Below are 21160 nucleotides of genomic sequence, written 5' to 3'. Positions count from 1 at the left end.
CATTCACACTCACACCTGCACTCATACTATCATGCACGCACACAGATACACACTTGCACATGCACACATTCACACTCACACCTGCACTCACGCTATCATGCATGCACACATATACACACTTGCACATGCACACATTCACACTCACACCTGCACTCATGCTATCATGCACGCACACATTCACACTTGCACACACTCACACGTTCTCACACAGAAGGGGTGCTGACTGAAATGGAAGGAGATTGGGAGAAGTAGGACAGGGCGAGAGAGGTAGTGGATGGGACGTCTGTGTATGGAAATACAATGTAACCCATTAGCATGTATAATTAATATATGCCAATGAGCAACATTTAAAGGTATGCTGCTATAATAAATATACACATTTTAAAAATTAAATAGATCAAAAGGTTCTACTTCCTTAGATCTATTTCTCAGACCATCACTTTGAAATATTTTAGCTACTTTTTCTGCCATTATTTGTACGTTTTAAAGTAACATGCCTAAACTTCAAGTTTATAAGTCGGGGCTTTAGGGCCATTATAATCATATTTCCTATATATATATATATTTTTTTTTTTGATTTTTCGAGACATGGTTTCTCCGTAGCTTTTGATTCCTGTCCTGGAACTCGCTCTGTAGACCAGGCTGGCCTCCAACTCACAGAGATCCGCCTGCCTCTGCCTCCCGAGTGCTGGGATGAAAGGCATGCTCTACCACCGCCCGGCATATTTCCTATATATTTTAAGAATATGAATTTTCAGTATACAACTAAGACTATTTTAATGTTTTTATTGTAAGGCAGATGGTATTTCCTTGTTTGTGTATTTTCCTTGGCATTAATTCTTTTTTTAACTTGGGTCTCTCCCCATAATCCCAGCCTTGGTGTTCCCTGTTGCCCCACCTTCTCCCCCTCCGGCTTCTGGTTTAACTTCACAGACTTGGTGCCTCCTTCAGGAGCAGATTAAAATAAGGCCTGGGGTGGAGTTTGAGTTTGGCCTTCAGGGAACTGGAGATGAAGGCAGAAGAAGCCTCTGGCCTCTGGAGAGTCTGCTGTGTGTGCTACCCTGCTTTCCCAGGACTGCCCGTGTTCTGGGAGATCCGGTCTGTGCTGGGAAGCAGTGGCTTTCAAAGTGCAGATCCATCAGTGTTTATAGAAATAAAAATTAAAGCTTCTGTCTGCCGGATGTGTTTAAAGTATATTTTATTATCTTTATAATTGCTTGATAATAAACATTAGCACCGTATTTAGTAAGTGTGCTCAGATACTCTACAAGAGAGCAGCACAATGTGGGGTCCTAGATTGCTGAATTAATACACAGAGTGAGAGAGGAAGGAACCGTGCCAGGAAAGGAAAGGCGTGTATATACGGAATCCGAGGTGGTGGGCTGAGGGGAAGCCTGGTGTGGAAAGAAAGGCCCTAAATGCCCAGTAAGGGCGGCTGGGTCAGGTTCCCAAACAACCAGGTCCTTACAGAAGTCACCACAATGCTTTCTCATCCTCCAATTTTACCACGCCACTATTAAGTTTATTTTTTATTTATTCAGTAAATCTTCATTTGAATCGATGAAGGGGTGTCTCTTAAGTCCCGAGAGCAATGAATCCACACACAGTTGAAGGGCTTGTGGCCTGACACTCTGGAGCACACGTGTGTGCTGTTGTGTAACTGCTTGTGTGTGGCGTTCTCAGGCCGTTGGCCTGGGGACTCAGGTTTCCCCGTTAGTAGACGTGGCATTTTTTCCCAGTGCTTTCGCTGCTGTGCGTGTGTATTGCTCAAGAGCTGGTCATCGTAGCGCTGACTGCTCTCTTCAGTCCTGAGGGAAGCACAGAAATCTGGCCTGACCTGCAGTTTCTAGAGCAGCTCCTGGGTATGGCTCTCCCCTGCTTTCCGGGATCACGGCTGCTGTGTCCGCGTCTGTGTGCTGTGCTAGCCTGTAAGCAGAAGAAAATAGACGTCATTTTTCAGAGATAATTTACTAAACATTTTATTTAAAAAAGAATTATATTTTATGTGCTTTGATGTTTTGCCTCCATGTCTGGGTGAGGGTGCCAGGTCCCCTAAAAGTGGATTTACACACATTTGTGAGCTGCCGTGTGGGTGCAGGGAATTGAACCCGGGTCCTCTGGAAGAGCAGCCAGTGCTGCTGAGCCATCTCTCCAGCCCCCCCTTTACTATCTTTAATTATTATTTATTTGCTGTAATTATTTGAGGTAATGAAATGAAATTATGACCTGGGGAGGGGGCAGGGCTGTCTTATTAACTGTGTTTGCAAAAGTAAGGGGCCATTTGTGTTGTTGTTGACATCTTCAGAGTGTCGAGCTGTTCCTGAGGCTGGATACCTTCGTGTCTCAGCACCGCCTGCCATTACCCAATGGGGCACGTCTGTCAGGCTGCTGGGGCGTGTTAGCCTGGGTCAGCGCAGTAGGCTTGCCTCTTCTTAGAAGCTAAGGACTGTAGCATAGCAGTGTCAGGGGCGCCTGCAGATACCAGAAGTCACGAGCCAGCCCAGCTTCGATCTTTCACCGTTTATACTACATATGCCTCTTAAAATTTTATAAATTATACTTATTTGCATGTGTGTGTAGATCAAAGGAGTACTTACTTGCAAGAGTCCTCTCCTTCCTTCGAGAGTGAACTCAGTATGGAAGGCCCATGGCTTTATGTGTGTGAATACAGATGCACGTGTGCATGATGCACGCACGTGTGCCGTGTTGCACGTGGGGGTCGTGTTTGCCACAGCATATGCTGAAGTAGCGCTCCAGGGACCGCCCTGTCCCTGTCTCCTGGCTGTAGGAGCAAAGCGTTTGTAGCTGGCTTTGCGAGGGTTCTGGGGATCTGAACTCAGGTCCTCATGCCTGCGTGGCAAGTGCTTTAACAAACGCTGAGGTCATCTCTCCAGACCTTCAGAAAAGATTTCTGTTCGGGTTTTTTTTTTTCCAGTAGCCTTAGGGCACTGTCGATCTGAGGCCCTTTTAAAATATCCAGCCCAGGATGTTCAGTCCACGTGGCTCATTTGATGCTGGATTCAGTTCCTTGAAAAGCCGTTGTGGTTATGGATTTTTTTCTTAGGGATGATTTTTTTTTCTCCCCATGTAGTTAGACAAATGTCCCTCTTTGAGGACAGGTTTACTTCTTATGGAGGGAGGGAGTTTTAGTCTTCGAATCTTCTGTTAGATGTCCCACCTGGGAAAGATTTTGTCTTTACCTTCTGTTCCCTGTGCTGCTCAAAAAATTAAATACTTCTGCTGACCGATAACCTTGAATTACCCCAGACATTTAAATACTAGATCTCAGCAGCGTTTCCATCCTGGAGACCGGACTAGAGGAGGCCATTTATAGGGACATGGATTCAACCTTTGCAGAGCCCGGTTAGGAAGGACTGTGCTCATTTCTATTCCTGAGGTTTATTTGTGTCCTGTTCCTAAGCGTCCCTCCCACAACGCAGTCATCCTTCCTCACACAACACACAAGGCTGCTGTTGGCAGGCACAGCACTAAAGAGACGCTAATGCATGCGAGTGTTGGTCTGGCCCAGAGGAGCAGCCCGCCTAGAAAGTCAGTAGCATCCAAAGCAAATATATATATTCTTGTGCTTGTGTATTTATTTAAATTCCAGACAGTACGTTTATAACTTGCATGATTAACCAGGGCTACAAAGTTGCCTTCTGAGGAGGCATATTTACCCAGAGAAGTGATGCATATTTCATAGAGAGCCGACGATGTTAGGACACAGTGTACCCTTGCTTTGGTGTCTGCTGTGGAAAGCGTCTGTGTCTTGATCAGTGATTTAACTTCGAGGCAAAACACGTTGCAATAAGAAGACTCTGATACCATGATCCTCATAATTTACACCCAGAGGTCCAAGAAAACACTAATATGTCTTGATAACCTTTAAAAAGTTTTAAAAACGGAAACCTGTTTGAACATTGTGAGAACGCTTTTAAAAAGACACCATGCTAGAAGCTGGTTTGATTCTGTGGCCTGTGGTGCAGAGGAAATGGAAGGAGAATGTGGGGGAGAGAGCAAAGAGGGGGCGCAAAGACTGTTGTGTGTGACCACGTATGACAGCAGGCTCCTTCCTCTGTGGTTCACAGCTGGGACTCACAGCAAAGGCAAGACCACGCATTTGAGAGAGGCTTGGAGGTGAAACGTCACAGCGCTCACTGGTGTTAGGAGCCAGTGCGCACTCGTTTGTTCCAATTACCTTTTCAATAAAAGCCACGGATTCTGAACCGACAGCGCTAGCGTTTATGGAAGGCTTGAGGAATCAGGCAGAGCTGTAGCTCTATAGAGCACCTCGTTCTGTGCTGCAGTGTATTTTCTGGGTTTGGAGGAGGTGCAAGGTGGGTGCCTTTTTGGAGCAGAGGCGTTGCTTCAAGACCAGCCAGATCCTGCTACTGGGTCTAAAGCTTGTGGCACTCTGAGGCAGGACTGCAAACCGCTGGCTCTGGCAGCTGGTCTGGGATCCTTGTACCTTTCTGCTTTGAGGCTTGTTTTGTTTTCTCAAATCAGTAGACACTCAGATTAATAAGGAACCGGCCAGAAGAATAAATTGAGATTCAAATCCAATGGTTTTGAGACAGTTTCATTATGTACCATAAACCAGGCCTTGAACTCACTCTGTGACCTGTGAACTCATAGCAATCCTTCTTTGTCTCTCAAGGGCTGAAATTACAAACCAAATTCCAAATCTTACAATACATAAGTTCAAGACTCTAATATTCTCTGCTCCCTACACACTCAATGCAGTATCTGAATTAGCTTTATGTGGTTGCAGGCGACCTTGGCCAGTGGAGCAGTAAGGAAAGTAAGCTTCACGCAGGGGTGCCAGGGCCCGGAGGTGCAGGTGCTGTCTCTGGCACTTACCCCTGGGGATCTTACCTTTGGCACCTGTCTCTCAGATTTGGACAAGCCACGCTGTCCAAATCTCCTCCTCTGGTAAGGGGCCAGAGCTAGAATGGCCGTCCTTGGCCATTTGAAACCCAAGGCAGAGAAGAAAACACCACAGACCACAGGTGGATGGAGGCGAGACGCTGCTCCAGCATCTGGAGTCTAGGCTTCTCTTGTTAGTCCTGTTAACTAGCTGTCTCTTCTCAAGCATGCTTCTTGACCTGGACATAGGCTGCTCCTCCCAGAAACAAGCAGCTCAGACCCTTGGCCTTGTTCAGGGCAGGGAGATGCAGCTGACAGTGGTCATGTCTGGTTCTCTCTTACAGGTGTTCACCCTGCTGTGGATCGCAGACTGGATGGTCCATCGCTTCTGGAGGAAAGGGAAGGACCCGGACAGTTTCTCCATCCCCTACCTGACGGCGCTGGGTGACCTGCTCGGGACAGCTCTGCTGGCCTTAAGTTTCCATTTTCTCTGGCTTATTGGAGACCGTGATGGCGACGTGGGGGACTAACGGGTCCTCGAAGCTGTTGCAGCCCCCCCCCCCGGGGAGGAGAACACAAGGCAGCTACTGCTGCCCCTCCCGTCCCCAAAGCTCTTCATCAGTCGTGTGACTTACGCCAGGGTCGTCTGCGGTTTTCACCCTGACTCCATACATGGCCTTAATGTACTTTTTAAGGAATTTGTGCTGGAACCACAATGAACGGTATTTGTGCTGCTTTTTGTAGAATAAATAATTTGACACAGACATAGATACAAGCTCACACTCTAAAATTACTTAGGAAAGAATATAGGATGTTTACAATGAATCGTGTTGAAACCACAGACCTAGCAGACATGTACTTTACTATTAAGTTACAATGCAAGGTTAGAGGCCAGGGAGCTTTAGTCTTCTTTGTCCTAGATCTGTGTCCCGCTACAAAGATACCGTGACCTGAAGGCACCAGCCCAGCTTCCCTGAGTGTTAACTGTGCCCTCCTCTGTGGGAGCTGAGGTTGCCAGTCACCGAGTCCTAAGCTGACTGCATCCATCCTGCGGAGCTAGCGACAGACTGACTTCTACGCCTGTTTAAAACTGCCCCGTGCCAATGTTCGTTTAATTTCCGTTCTCAGCAGGTAACCCCTGAAGTCGGGGAGAAGGGGCTCACCGTGTTACCCCAGCAGGCCTTGGACTTGCAGTCCCTCCTGCTTCTGCTCCGTCCATCCTCCCGATTCTAAAGCACTGGGCCTTTGCTCTTTCGTGGGTTGAAGAGCTTTGATCTGATTTAGAAAACAGTCCTCAAAGCAGAAGATGAGTTGAGCTGTGTTTGTGGGCACAAGATAGTGTGTGTGTGCGTGTGAACGTGTATGCACGTGTGTGTACATGTGCGTGCCCTCGAGTGCATGTGCATGTGTTTGTATGCGTATAAGCGAACGTGTGTGAGCGTGTAGGTAGGCCTGTGTTCCAGAATGTGTAAACATGTGTTTGAGCATGTGTGAGTGTATGTGTGCATGTGTGAAAAGAGACAGACAGATAGCAACGAGAGAGAACAACACAGAGAGACACAGAGAAACAACGTAATTTCTTTTTCTACAATAAGTATCATTTGATGTAACACAGACCTAAGAATTGGGAAGAGCAGGTGGCCCTGTGGCTCTGTAAGGCACTCTGCCCGTCAGTTTCCCTCTGAAGGAGAAGTTGTGGCCGACCTCATTAGCATCTCATCGCGGGCTTCATCGGCAGAGACCATCTCAAACATTTTTCTGAAACTCCGGAATATTCTGTGCACCGGACTGGCACCTGGCTAGTCAGTAGGAAGCCCTTTCAGATCACTAGTACTTAGAAAACTGCAGTGCAATCTTTAAGACCATTGACTATTTAATAATTTAAGCTGCTGAGGGAATAAAGTTCACATGGCATTGATCGTCATGTTGAGTTTGTGTTGTGTAACTAACAGGTGGATTGCTGTATATGGAGGAAGTATTCTTACTCAGTCTTTACAAAGGCTGTGCTTTAGAGTTATATATTTTTGCTCATTTTTAAACTTCATTCAATTCTTCTGCCTTATAATCAAACTTTGAAGGCACAGTTTGAACTAACTTTGGGCCCTCTCCTTTAGAGAGTCACGTCAGAGTGAACACTGATAAAAAAAAAAGCTTAAAGTTTATGTTGATGAATATGTAGTTGCAATGATTATTTTATGCTTTAAGAAATTGATACTACCTTTCATATTATTATAAAGTATTTGTGAATTTGGGTTTTGCATTTGGGCTGTACGTTCTTTTGTTTTGAGACAGTCTTGCTCGGTATCCCAGGTGAGGCTTAGACTGGAGATGCACCTGCCTTAACCTACTGGGAATCTTTAACTCACAAAAAGTGCAGAGTAAGCCCCAGTGTGAGCGCTGGCCAGCAGTCTCAGGCTGCTGTGCCATGCATTCCAAAGCACACGCAAATGCGGACAGCATGGTCTTGCTGTGGATTAAATGGAGTCCGGAGCCCCCATCTGTATTTTGTAGCGGGGCAGGGGGAGGGGGTGTGCAGAGTGACATTTTAAGGCTGCACAGCTGCAGAGCGACCAGACTGTTCTAGACCAGTAGACTTTGTTCTGCACAGCTCTGCCCCACCCCCAATGCACCAAGAACATCCACCTAGGTACCCGAGAGGAAGAAGGCTGGAGAAAGTCCAGTCCAGTGTTACCAGTCTTTCAGACTGCTTGCAGGGACGCCTCCACCTCATGTGTCTCGGTGGTCAGCACAACCAACTCTGAGCTATTCATGCTCCTAAGGTCAGAGAGACCTAAATGAAATAATAAATGCTTTAGCTTATAAAATATTTTCCATCTTATAATGAAGACTTTAGACTAAAGAACAGTGCCTCATTTCTCTCTCTCTCTCTCTCTTTTTTTTTTTTTTTTGTCGTTGTTTTGTTTTGTTTTTGTTTTTCAAGACAGGGTCCTCTCTATGTAGCCCTGGCTGTCCTGGTACTTTGCTTCGTATACCAGGCTGCCTCAGACTCACAGAGATCCCCCTGCCTCTGCCTCCTGAGTGCTGGGGTTAAAGGCGTGCGCCGCCACCTGGTGGTGCCTCATTTCTTCTAAGCACCAACCCTCTTCCTCGACTTGTGGTGCCACAGGACAGTGGGCGGCTGATGCTCAGCCTTTGTCAGACGCACGCAATGGGCAAATGAATTGAAAAGGGATACACACTACTTTAGAAAACAATTGCAGATCTTTGAAAGTCTTACAAGTTTTATTTACCCATAAGATTTATTATCAGTCTTAGGTAAACTAACAGTATTTTTATACCACACAAAATCCTACCTTTCCAAAACTCCCTTTCCACTAATTTACCAGGCACATTATACACATAGCTTTAAAAAAATCATATTTTTTTATTCTTGACCATCCACCTTTTCCTGAAATTTCCAGAGTTTCTTAGAATCTAATAAAATAGAAACACAGGAAGTTCCTTTGTGGAGATATCAGACAACCTCACGCCATAAACTGTTCATGATGAGGCCAAATGAGTCCTTTCAAAGTCTCTCAGTGGTGGGGCGTCCCTTCCTTCCCTGTATCTAGGTATAATTTACCCACTGATGGTCTCTGGCACCTTGGAATTATTGTAAACCCAAGTCAGAATAAAATGTGAGAAGCCTGTTCTTGGGCTGTGGTGGTTTCTTTGTGGATTACCCTTGTCAGCTGTGGAACAGGGAACATGTCTGGAAATCCCCCAGCTGGTCTGCCGTCCCCTCCCCTGTGTTTATGGAGCATGAGAACTGGGCCCTGATGACAGCCGCACCTCCAGCCCACTGCCCACCTGTGCTCTGTCATCCCTCAGAGCCCCGGGGCCATCAGTCTCAAGGCCAGCCTGTCTACAGAGCAATTTCCAGGACAGCCAGGGCTACACAGAGAAACCTTGTCTCAAAAAGCAACAAGGCTCCAAAGAGAAACCCTGTCTCAGAAAAAAAAAAAAAAAAAAATGCAAAGCAGGGGGTTAAAAGTGACTTGATCACGTGGGAGAGTGCGTGGCTATCGCTAACTCTACCTCCGGGGTCTGCCCACGCCCACGCGGCCTTCCCTACACTGTCTGAAGCTCATCTTCCACTGCCCTCCCCCCCCCCCGTTTCTCAGTGTTGGGGCGCTCACCTGTGTCCCCCCCCAGGCCCCTCTTCATTGTTACATCATCTACACTAATTCCTCCTTTACTTTCCCAGTCCAAGCCTATACTTCCCAATGCCGGCGGGCAGCGCCACTCCTTAAAGGACAGACAGCTAGGCGGTGCAGCCACAGCTGTTTTCAAGGGGCTGCTGTACCCGACAGCCACAGGCCACTCGTTAAAGGCCCACTTCCCTCACCGTTGCAGAACTCTGGTAAGTCAGGAAGAAAAGACCAACAACCCAAGAGTGAGGCAGCCCGCGGGGGGAGGGGGACTGGTCCCCGGACACTGACTCTCACTTGTGCTCATTGGACAAAACTCCAGTGCCAAAATGTCTCTTCTTAGGTCCAGAGTGGGCCCCTCTCCAGCCCCCGATACAGCAGTGTCACTGACAGGGTCCTGGGTTCGGGCTGGACCGACAGGTAAAGAGGCCTGCTACTCCAAATCAGCGTTCTCGGAAACCTTGTCAAGAGGGCTACTGTTTGCCAGGAAAGGCGTTACTTTCTTACCCGCCACCTACAGCCCCCCATCGCTAACTCTCTAACTCAAGCAAAGACTCCGGCAGATCAAAGCCTCGCACTGCTTCCCAGGCTGCCCCAGATAACTCGCCCACCGCCTGCCCCCACACACCTCTCAGACTGGCCGGACTCCCGCGTTGCTCTTCCCGCTGACTCTGGGGAGGTAGCCTCCACAGTCTGAATCCGCCCACGGAGCGGTGTAGTCCTGCGGATTCACAGCTCCCTCCCTAAGACCTCCGTTCTCCCCGTGGCGTCACAGCTTCAGGGATAAAGCGCTCCGCTCCGTGTGAGCTCAAGGAATCTGTAAAACAGCTTAAAATCATGAGGGCGGGGCCTTGCAAAGGATATTTACCCAGAAGCCTCCAAGTCCTCGAGACCCCTCGAACACACCTGACTATATTTCCAAACACACAGCGACCTACATCACGGCTCGTTAAGGGCAAAGAAAAGCAGCTGGAGGCAAACTGCCCTGCTGGTTTACGGAGCCATGTCGGTTTACCGAGGGTTAAAAACTTGGACAGACAGAAAGTGGTCTCCCATGGTGCATGACCTAGGGAAAGCCACAAGCCTAATAAGTCACCACAGGGGGCCGAAGAGTGAGTGGGAAAACTGGCAAAGTACATGCTTAGGAGCCACGCAAAGTACACACTTACAAAGTACACGCTTAGGAGCCACGCAAAGTACACACTTACAAAATACACACTTACAAAGTACACACTTAGGAGCCACACAATCAAGTCACAAAAAAAGAAAAACTAAAGGAAAAAAAAACTTAAAATTTTAAGGAAGCATCGGAACTCGTGTGGGACAGCATCCTTGGCTGTCCTCACCACACGGAGCCCATGGGTCACATGGCTGAACATGTCTGCACAGCACAGACAACTGCAGAAGGCAGTTTGAACTAAGGACTGCCTTTGGTTTGCTACACAGTTCCTCTTTTAGTTAATTTCATTTATTTGCCGTGTGTGTGTGTGTGTGTGTGTGTGTGTGTGTGTGTCCTTTTTGTCTGCAGAGGCACGTTGGATTCCCTGGGATTGAGTTACAGATGGTTGTGACTCTCTATGTGAGTGCTGGGACTTGAACCCAGGTCCTCTGGAAGAGCAGCCAGTGCTCTTAGCCACTGAGCCATCTCACCAGCTCCACTGCTCCCCTTGCAAGGACACCCTAAGGATACAGAGTCCGTCTCTGACTATAGACAAATACTCACGATAGAGTCATGGCACAGTATCTGAAAATGGTGTTTTGTTTCTCTGGCTCCTCAACAATTTCTGCTGGTAGCATTTCCAAACTTAAACAGAACAAAATGGGAAATGCCTGTTTGCGGAGAGAATTTGTTTGTGGATGGCTAATTCGGTTTGGCACACTCTTGTGAGTTCGTAGGGCTTCGTATTAAAGAGACTTGTTTTATTGGACAACAATGTAAGCCACTTTGGACCATAAGTGAAGTTAAGTCTGTTATTAGGTGCCATGTGTGAAAGAATTCTTTTTCTTGACGTAGAGGAGTTCCAAGGGTGCTCAGTGTTCCTAGCAGGTAACACGTGGGAAGACCAATGACTTACATCTGGAAAAAGTCCGTGGCATCAATGAGGGTGACATTCGGAAGACACAAAGCATCCAACACTTAATTAGTAAAACACGTACTATCACGTACAATTCTAATCTCCCCAAACCTCTCCCCAGACTTTTCATGACATGGAAGTGGAAAAGCAAATTGTGTTTGTGCGCATTGACTAACCCCTGTCCCCCTCCACCGCCCTCCCTCTACAGCCCCACCCCCTACCCCACCTCCCTCCACCATCCCTGCATCCAGTGGCTCGAGGGACAAAAAGCAAGTGCCATTCAAAGGAAGTAATACAATTCAGGCAGGAGCAGCTACGGCCTCAGGAAGGGAATGAAGCCTCCTCAGCATTGGCTGTGTACATTCAGGCCTTATTTTAGGGTGAACAGCCATATCCGGTCCTGGTTCAGCTCACGCAAAGCCAGCGCCAGCTGCTCACGGCTGCCCCTGCTGGAGGAAACAGGAACTGCAAAGAGAGCGGGCGCCCTCCAGCTGCAGACCAGGGCGAGCATCTCTTTGGCAGGTGAGGAGAAAGGGTCCTGGAAAGAGAGGTCACTGGGGAAGCAGAGGCTGCATTTGGCGTCTTCCTCTATCGTTCTCCCTCTTATTTAAAAACTATTTTTGTTACACTGTTAGGGGGGTGGATGCATGTGGAGGCCAGAGAAAACTTTCTGGAGTTGGCTTGTGGATCCTGGGGACTGAGCTTGGTTCTTCAGCCTTGGAGACAGACACATTTATCCACTGACTATCTCATTTCATTTATTTGTTTGTTTGTTTGTTTGTTTGTTTTTTGAGACAGGGTCTCTGAGCCTGGGGCTCAATAATTCAGCTACATGGGCCGCCCATCAAGCCCCTGGGATCCATCTGCCTCCCCGGCACTAAGGTCCAGACACACGCTGGTACATCTAGCTTTGGTGGGTGCTGTGTCTCAACACTCAGGACCTCATGTTTATACAGTGAACGCTTTGCTGCTGAACCATGTGCCCAGCCCTGCCACCCAGGTTTTGCTGGAGAGATACTGAGCAGGTCCGAGCAATCCCATCAGAGAAGAACTGTGGATCCTTTCTCCAGAGACTGTTTGCAGATCAAGACGCTTTACGGGGCCCTGCTAAAAATCTGGACAAAGGATGACGTGGTTAGTGGCCTCAGAGGAATAAAATACATTGACCATTCTGCAGGGGTTTAAAACCACTCGGTGTGGGGTAACGGGCACAATTAACACCGAAATTAGACAGAATGTGTACATAATTGAGACTATTGAGCGTAGCTATTGACTATACCACCCCTGGTCTGCGGATTAGGCAACCCCACAATGTATTAGAGAATGCAATTAGCAAGACCTTATTGGATTTTATGACTGGTTCCAGGATAGATTTGCATGGAAAAACTTGGTAGGTGGCTTTCTAAGAATAACCAAGTGACCGTCATTTGAGTTTTGAGTGGATAAATAATGCCAGTAGCGGCAACCTAATCCCAGTCACCCTCCCTCCCCACTTCTCTCGAGTCTCCAGGGGCTCCCACGCCCTATCAAGTGGCTTCTTCAGCTTAGCCAACGCGATCTTTCTTAGTTCTTTATCATTCACTTCCATCTTCTGTTTGATCTCCCAGCTCCTGCGTGGCTGACTGCTGTCAACACTGGCCTGAGTGCTGTTTACTGAGGGAGGGAAAAATACTTCAAGTCGATAAGCCCCAGTCGGGAGAAACAGATGACTGTTGGAACCTGTCAGGAAGCCTGTCACTGCCGTGGTGGGTCAATTGGTTTCCATTACTGTAACAAGGGTCTAATCAACTTATAGAGAGAACGGGTTTGTGTTAGCTCCTGCATTCAAAGGTCCCGGTCCATGATGGGCTGGTCCCAAGGCATAGGAGCAAGTGATGATGGACGGAGGGTGTGGCAGAATGAAACTGGCCGGCCACATCAGGGCTGGGCGCCTCGTGGGTGATGTCAGTTCATGGTGTTGAACAACAACAACAACAACAAAATCCTCCTTTACTTCTGGGAAAGCGTCTAGGGCTTTTTGATAGCTTCCTGCTTGTTATTTTATGCTCTCGGGGTCCCAGTCAGCTGGGTATTGGACCGCCTGGGTAGATGAACCACCTCCCTCACCTCTCTCTCTTCTCTTGTGATTTTAAATATTCTTTCTGTGCGTTTTCTTCAGTTTTATCTCCCCATTGTTTTGCTGAATTCGTGTAGGCTAAGTTATTTTTAATTTTCTAGAACCTCTTTTATTATCTCATTCTCGGCACCTCTAGTTTTATGTAAACAATATCCCTGCTCACCTCTTGGCTGTTCTGTTTTCATGCTCTCTGTTTCCTCTGGGCTTATTTTTTTTTTTTCCCTCTTTGGTCCATGCGTTTTCTTTTGCTTTCTGACTATCTGGGGGCTTCATTCAGGAGCCCCATACAGCCGTCGGTGGTCAGTGGTGAAGAATTAAATTGTTAATACAAGAGTTGGATGTTCCCAGAGAGAATGTCCTCTGGGCCCACCTGGTAGATGTATTGATTACAAGGCCCATCCCCATACCAGCTGCCCAGGGTCAGCAGCGAGACAGCCTTGTCTGTGTGTGACCCTAAGCTCAGTCCGTACAGGGTGTCATGGTATGACCGTACCTTCTGCCCTAGCAAGCTCGTGTTGAAATGAGATTGCCTCTGGGACACTCTGGGCAGGACACAGGAGAGACACTTGGGCCCCGAGACTCTGCTCTCACCATGGGTTGAGGTCTTTGTCATGTGGGTGCCTGTTAAGAGGGTGGGGTGTTCTTGTTTTCCCTTTCTCACGAGTCTGCTTCTCTTCCTCCTTGTTATGATACAGCAAGAAGGCCTTTCCCAGGAGTTGGTACTACCCTGGTGACTTTGCAGCCTCCAGAACCATGAACCAAACTACTTACTTTTTGTAAATAAATACCCAGTCTCTGGCACTCTGGTATAGCAGCAGGAAGTGGGCTAGGGGACCATATCTTGCTTTTACATTCTTCGAGGCCGACTGATGGACAGGTACGAGCACTCCTGCTTATTCATGTCTGTGTTACCCAGAGTCTTAAGAAATGGCTTCCCAGGGCTGGAGATATGGCTCAGCAGTTAAGAGCACCGGCTGCTCTTCCAGAGGTCCTGAGATCAAACCCTAGCACCTACAGCATCTATAACTATAATCCCATGAAATTCAATATTCTCGTCTGGTGCGCTGATGTACATGCAGACAAAACACTCATGTACATAAAATACATAAATAAGTAATGATGTGGGAGTGTCATATATCAATCTGTTGATTTCATTGGTTAAGTTATAATAAACCAGCTGCTTGGCCTCATGGCTTGGAACATAGATGGGAGGAGTAAACAGAATAGAATTCTGGGCAGAAGAGGAAGTGAGGTCAGACTATGCTCTGCTTCCTGAGAGACGCCATGCTCAGCTCTCCCGGGTAGACGCGATAGCTCTGCACTCTGAGGCAGACGCATGAAGCTCAGATCCATGATGGACGGAGGCTAGAATCTTCCCGGTAAGCGCACCTTGGGGTGCTTACACACATCATTAGAAATGGGCTAGTCCAGGTGCAAGAATTAGCCTGTAAGGGCTAGAGTTCATGGGCCAAGCAGTTCTTTAAATGAATACAGTTTGTGTTTTGTTATTTCGGGCATGAGCTAGCCAAGCGGCCGGGGTGTTGGGGACGCAGCCCCGCCGCCGCTCATATTTCAACAAAATAAACCTTAAAAAAAAAAGAAAAGAAAATGATCAGTTTCCCATGACAAGAGTGGATGAGTCTGCTCAACAAGGATTGGCTTAGACCGCCCCCATCACTTCCAATAGATCCTCACCTGACTGTGTCAGTCCCTGAACAAACCCCGAAAGGTCTCACGTGGGCTAGCAGGAAGGAAGCCATGCTGGCTGGGCTGGGCTCTGCTCTTCCCTACAGCAAGACTGTAGTCTAGTAACCCCTGTGTCTTCACCCTGAAACAGGAATAGTAATGGCTTCCGGCGTGATGAGCCCCAGACCACTTGAGTCTACTTGCTGCTCAGGAAACTGCCTGATTCAAGAGCTACCGGTGGGGTAGGAATGCGTCCTCTCCGCATCCAATAACCTAGAGGGCCGCTTGTCTGCGGAGACCCGCAGAGAACGCTACACGCTTCCTTTCCTGCCCCCTCTCTCTTTCCTTCTGAATCAGAGTCTCCAGTGCCAAGATGATGGAAAACTTTATTCATTTACTTGTTTAATTTGTCAAGGCCCAGACGGGTGTCAAACTAAGTATACAGGAGAATATCCTTGCCCGTCAGAGCCTGCTGCCTCTGCCTCCTGAGCGCTGAGAATACAGGTGTGGTTTATAACACACTAGGGAGTAAGCCTCGGGCTTCCAGCGAGCTAGGATCGCACTGCCAACGGATCGCACCCCTAGCCCAATAAAAACATTTCCTAGTTCCTAAAGACTTTTGGGCACTAAGGATAATGATGCTTTTCCCATTGACCTAAGCATTGCTTATTGTATCCTACAAAGTATAAACTAATGGATTTTAGGACGTGTTCCCTTCAGAGTCTTGCAATTGAGGGGAGGAAAAAACACACAAATATAACTAATATCAGTTCGGCAAACACGGTGTTAGTATTAACACGTCAAAAATAGTACTTGGGGTGAAGAAGAAGCCGGCGGCGGTGGCAGCGGGAGCCTGGCTGCACGTGCTGGGTCTCTAAGCGATCCTTAGGCTCGGAAGCAAAATTCCAAATCCGGAAAAATCACCTTGGGCTCTGCTCTTATCGTGTGTAGCTCAGATCTGTAAATTAACACATGGAAATCCGAAGTGACAGGCAGGTGTGAAAGGGAACTCAGAGAAACAGCTGTTTTCAGGGATAATATTGAAAATACATAAAAGCTGTTAATAAATAAAAAGAAGCCCATATGTGTAGTTCTGAAACCCAAAGCACTTCATTCCTGGCTTCTTCCCACTCCCCAAGTGTAAGTAGATTTTTTCCCCCTAAAAGTTAACCAGTTCTGCCCAGATTTACATAGATTCTTCCAGAAGCATCGGGATGAGGTTTGGCTTAGTGGGAAAGATGAAGATGGTTCCTATCATGACTGGAGGGTGTCTAGTAAACATCGAATTTGGGCTCACAAACACAGGGCGGTCCTCAGGCGAGAGTTGGCTTCCACCTGGAGAAACTGGAACCGAAGCAAGCGGTCAGCTCTGGGACTCGCTGCATGGTCTTTGGGTCTCGTGTGGTGATGGGCTGAAGAGACAAGAAGGTACCACACCTCCTCAGTTCCTTTCTGCCACCACTAAACATCAGCGTGGACCTGGGCATGTCTCCTCCAGCAGACATCACTTCTACAGAGGATTTGGTTTGACCCCAGTTGGTGTGGGAGGTCCTTCTGTCTGTGTGTTGTTTTCTTGGTTAATGAATAAAGAAACTGCCTTGGCCAGTTGGTAGGGCAGAACTTAGGTAGGCGGGAGATGGAACTGAATGCTGGGAGGAAGAAAGGCAGAGTCAGAGAGACACCATGGATCCACGGCCACAGATGGACATGATGGAACTTTGCTGGTAGGCCACGACTTTGTGGTGATACGCAGATTAATAGAAATGGGTTAAATTAATATGTAAGAATTAGCCAATAAGAAGTTAGAGCTAATGGGCCAATCAGTCATTTAATTAATACAGTTTCTGCGTGGTTATTTTGGGGCTAAGCTAGCTGGGCAGCCAGGACGAGCAAGCAGGCCCTCCTCCTACACCCAGTGTTTGGCAGTCCGGAGCCACTCCACGGGGCGGAAGACTGCCCGTGACCAGGGCAAGTCACAGAGGCAGGGACTGTCATGTAAGAAAAATGGACAGGCCCCGGTCGTCCTGTCAGGAACTCAGTGGGCAGAGTAGAGTAAGCTGCCACTGTCCTTCCCATGGGAAGGCCAGGGTTATTGGAAGTCACCGAAGATCAATGTTCTGACCTGTGTGGCAAGCTGGCAGGGCAGAGAATGGCACGCCCAGCAGCCGCAATCAATGAACGATGACTTGGGTCGATACTGGGAGGATCTGAGGAGAAAGGAAGCATTGAGATGTAAGAACAAAACAAATTCCAATGACAGAGAACATAAAGAAAGGCCATATAGCATTCCCCAGGGCTGGCCAGGTTGGCATTTATAGGCTGGGCCGACCTTCAACCCAGGCCAAACACAAAGGTACTGAATTCGCAGGTTCTAAATCCCACAGCTGTGAGATTGCTCATGAGGAAGAACAGCAGTCGGAGTCTGAATCGGATGGAAGCTCTCCTGAAATGGAAATTTTCTAGAACATTCTCAGAGGTGTGGTCAGCAAGGGAATATAAATGTTTATGAATTATTGTATAAAACACGAAAAGCCACGATACAAATTCTCGAAAGAGTTGGTGTTTCTGGGTTAATCCATGTATCTGGCCTCTGTAGATTTCCCAGCAGGCTCTCAATAACCGCTTTTTTGGAGACATACTGGGCTAAACCTCACTATGTAGCATAAGATGACCTTTACCTTCTGATGCCCTTGCTCTCAGTTCGCCAGGGCTGGGATCGCAGTCCTGTGCCAGCAGGGTCTAGTGTATGTGGGGCTGGGGTGGAACCTGGAGCTTTGTGCCGTGCTAGGAAAACATTTCACAAGCTGAGCTACGTTTCAGTCTCTGAATAACAGCATACATCTGTGTGCCAGGAACAGTACTAGATCAGAAGAAGATGGTGGCAACCACACAGTCATGGTCTGCATGTGTTGAAAGGGGGGAACAGACCCGGTGATGTCCTGGAGATCCTGTGATGTCAGCACAGACCCGGTGATGTCCTGGAGATCCTGTGACATATAACACAGACCCGGTGATGTCCTGGAGATCCTGTGACGTATAACACAGACCCAGTGATGTCCTGGAGATCCTGTGACATATAACACAGACCCGGTGATGTCCTGGAGATCCTGTGATGTCAGCACAGACCCGGTGATGTCCTGGAGATCCTGTGACATATAACACAGACCCAGTGATGTCCTGGAGATCCTGTGATGTGCAGAACACACCTGGTGATATTCTATAGCGCTTGCGCCAATAGAGACGGGAAGCAGGCCACAGCTGTGTTTAAAACTGCATTTAGATGATGACGAAAGCACAGATATCAGTGCGAGAGGGGGCAGGGAGAGCGACATCCTCGGATAGAGACAATATGAACAAAATCTGGGAGCTGGAGAAGTGGGGAAACGCTTGCCACAGCATGAGGGTCTGATCTCTGAGCCCTAGAACCTAAGGAAAAAGCCAGATAAGGTGGCAAGGAGGTGCCAATAATTTGAGTTGGGGAGAAAGAGCCAAGAGACTCCCTGGGGCTCACCATCCAGCTCAGTTAGCCTTCTGAACTGGGGAGCTCCCTGTTCAGAGAGAGACCTTGCCTTACACACACATACAAAGGTGGAGAGCAATGAAGAAGACATTTGATGTTGACCTCTGACCTCCACACATCCAGAACACCCTATCACGAACAAAATCTAGTCATTTATGGCTTAAAGAAACACAGTCATTAATGAAATTTTTATAAAAACTAGAAGAGGATTAAGGAAAAACATTTTTTATAAAAGAAAGAAATCAAACCAAGAAAGGGAAAGAAAGAGAAAGAGAAAGAAAAACCCCACAGGAGTGGTATCTTATAGTCCTACAAAATGTCATGAGTCCCACATTATAATTCTGCAATTCCATGTGATCTGTCATCCAAGCTGAGGAATACCTGCACACAAGGAAACCCAGATATTCAGTTATCCGGTGGGAAATTGCACAATTTTCTTTTTCCATAGATAGAATCGCAGGCTGGCCTTGAACTCACTGAGGGTGGCTGAGGGTGACCTTGAACTTCTGACCCTCTGCTTCTACCTCCCAAGTACTGGGATTACAGGTGTGTGCTACCACACCTGGTTTATGAAGTACTGGGGGTGGAGCCCAAGACTTGATGCCAGCTAGGCAGCAGCCTACCGACCGGCTACATTCTCAACCCCTTTATGAAGACTTTCTGTCTGGGGGGAATTAACACCCAGCCTCTGACCACAAGCCGAGGGAAATGCCTACGACCCTGTGAATTAAGGATTGATCCTTAATCCTGAGAGGCCAAGTAGGCCAGAGTTAAGTGTAGTTCCCGTAGAGAGATGCCCAGAAGAATGAACTACAGAAATTTGAGAGCAAGCTTCGGAGTCTTTGACTGAAGGTTACACATGTGTGTACAGAGTAAAATCCCACAATCCAGCTAAGAGTGAATTTAAGAGCTGGGGCTTCCCAGGAGATGGTGGCACACACCTTTAATCCCAGCACTCGGGAGGCAGGGTCGGGCGGATCTCTGTGAGTTCTCAGCCAGCCTGGTCTCCAGAGTGAGTTCCAGGACAGCTGGACGGTTACACAGAGAAACCTTGACTCTAGGCTCTTCGCAGAGGTGCGTCCTACTACACAAGCCCCTTGGAATAGATGAAGAGGTGGGCAATGACCTGACCTTTCTGGGCCTCAGTTTCTCCATCTATAAAATCAAGGTGGCCCGAGTTCCCAGGCTGAATCGGAAACCCTCGGCACTGATGTGCGTTTGATTGAAGACACTTTCAAATACAATGTGTATTGCATGTGCATCCACCCCCAGCCCCTGCTTCCCAGCAGAGAGCCCGAGTGCTCGCCCCTGGTAAAACACGTGAATATTTCGGCAGGAAAAGCTCAGACTTTCACTGTAAGTGGGACAAGCACAGACTATAATTAGCCTGTGTTAGCTAAGGTCAGGGTTTGCTGCCAAGCGAGCTTACTTCAATTCTGTCTTTAAAAAAAAAATCTTCTAAGGATTTTTTTTTCCTTAATGTTCAAGGGTTTTCTGAATTTCAAAACTGCAGATGAGGGCTGTGGAGTTTTTCTGCCCAGCAGCTCGGCAGAAGTCCCGGGCGCCGTGCAATCCGCCATCAGCACGCTCTTCAGGTAGTCCCACATCCCGCATTTGGGGCCCATAGCTTGGCAAGCAGAACCCAGAAGGGGGCCGGGCTTTTCAGGGTGAATGCCAAGCGGTCCCTGAGCTGGACTTTGTGCAGGGCACAGGCTGTGCCACCAGAGCCTCCAAATCCTGCACACCTCCAGACTTCTGGAATGATAATCAACGGTGTAAGATGTCTTCCCTCAGGGCCACAGCTTTACTGGCGACTCACGCTCTCAATTTGCAAATGCGATCCACTTACCAGTCGCCAGGCGGAGCTTCTGAAATCACAGGGCGGAGCCTCTGAAAACACAGGGCAGGGCGCTAGGTAGTGCCAGAAATAGTGAATATTAGCGGGTAGCCTCCAAGACTCACAGACCACACTTTGAGTTGTGAGTTCCACACACACACACACACACACACACACACCGCCTTTATGTCCCTGAATGTCTGTCTTCACTCTTCTTGCTCAGTAGCCCTTCCCTCAGTCGGCTTCTGCCTGGGATTCCCATCGACAGCTACTGTCCTCCCACGTGGCCACGTGGCATCCCTCCCCCCACCAGTTCCCAGGTGTAATGGAAAGGTTAAAAATGCTGCAGGATCCCCGGCGGCAGTAGGCAGCAGAAATGCTGTAGGTCCCCAAGCAGTGGTAGTGGACCATGTGGCGGCAGGCAGCTGGCCCTGAGAGCAGCCAATCTCAGGCAGAGACGGCTGGCCATCCCCGAGCAGTGGCTGGTCCCAGGCAGGGAGACACGTGGCGGGCGGGCAAGAGACAGAGATGTCCGCCTACATGAAGGCCCCTTGAGGTGCTGGGACGGGGCATAGTAGCTCTCTAGGAACCATCAGGTTCACACCCAGAGCCCATTCTGGCTTTAGGCTCCTTGCTCTCTGTCCTGCCATCTGCTTTGAGCCAGGCAGTGACTGTTTCTGACCTGGCGGTGACTAGGCCAGGCTCATTCACTACACTGTGGAAGACTGGAAAGCCCTCGTTCTGTTTCTACACCAAGCTGCATTGCCGTCTGAAAAATAACCCAGAAGGGGAGCTGAGTGCGTGGCTGAGCTGGGAGAGTGCTTGCCTAGCGTGGATCTAATCCCCGGCTTCCATTCTAAAGCTGTGGGGCTTCAGCCTGTGGTTCCAGGAACTGGTGAGGTAGAAAGA

General features: G+C 48.3%; 1 protein-coding gene and 3 long non-coding RNA genes across 7 annotated transcripts in view; 2 read left to right on the top strand and 2 right to left on the bottom strand.

Annotated features, from left to right (window-relative positions):
* Positions 1-8518, top strand: part of Slc41a2 (solute carrier family 41 member 2) — a 70371-nt gene extending 61853 nt beyond the window's left edge. For all 3 annotated transcript variants that reach the window (XM_050145591.1, XM_050145592.1, XM_050145593.1), the window contains exon 11: positions 5211-8518. In XM_050145591.1, the coding sequence (XP_050001548.1) occupies positions 5211-5396 (186 nt within the window). In that variant the 3' untranslated portion in view covers positions 5397-8518. The remainder of the gene's footprint in view (positions 1-5210) is intronic.
* Positions 597-10150, bottom strand: LOC126503738 (uncharacterized). The gene is made up of 3 exons (XR_007592373.1): positions 9924-10150; positions 9646-9834; positions 597-1926 (listed from the first exon to the last, which is right to left on the bottom strand). It is a non-coding gene; the product is annotated as an uncharacterized lncRNA (long non-coding RNA).
* Positions 10151-14391: 4241 nt separating this feature from the next.
* Positions 14392-16304, bottom strand: LOC126503739 (uncharacterized). 2 transcript variants are annotated; one of them, XR_007592375.1, is made up of 4 exons: positions 16192-16304; positions 15708-15852; positions 14904-15036; positions 14392-14794 (listed from the first exon to the last, which is right to left on the bottom strand). It is a non-coding gene; the product is annotated as an uncharacterized lncRNA (long non-coding RNA). The 2 variants fall into 2 exon arrangements; XR_007592374.1 differs by having other exon boundaries at positions 14904-15852.
* A 221-nt stretch (positions 16305-16525) lies between these two features.
* LOC126503740 (uncharacterized) lies at positions 16526-19658 on the top strand. Its single transcript, XR_007592376.1, has 2 exons — positions 16526-16618; positions 17747-19658. It is a non-coding gene; the product is annotated as an uncharacterized lncRNA (long non-coding RNA).
* Positions 19659-21160: the final 1502 nt, after the last annotated feature.

Source organism: Alexandromys fortis, unplaced genomic scaffold (assembly GCF_014885135.2).
Source record: "Alexandromys fortis isolate MF-2015 unplaced genomic scaffold, M_Fortis_MF-2015_v1.1 scaffold_50, whole genome shotgun sequence".
In the NCBI taxonomy this organism is placed as follows: Eukaryota; Metazoa; Chordata; class Mammalia; order Rodentia; family Cricetidae; genus Alexandromys; species Alexandromys fortis.
This window is presented reverse-complemented; position numbering and strand designations above follow the sequence as displayed.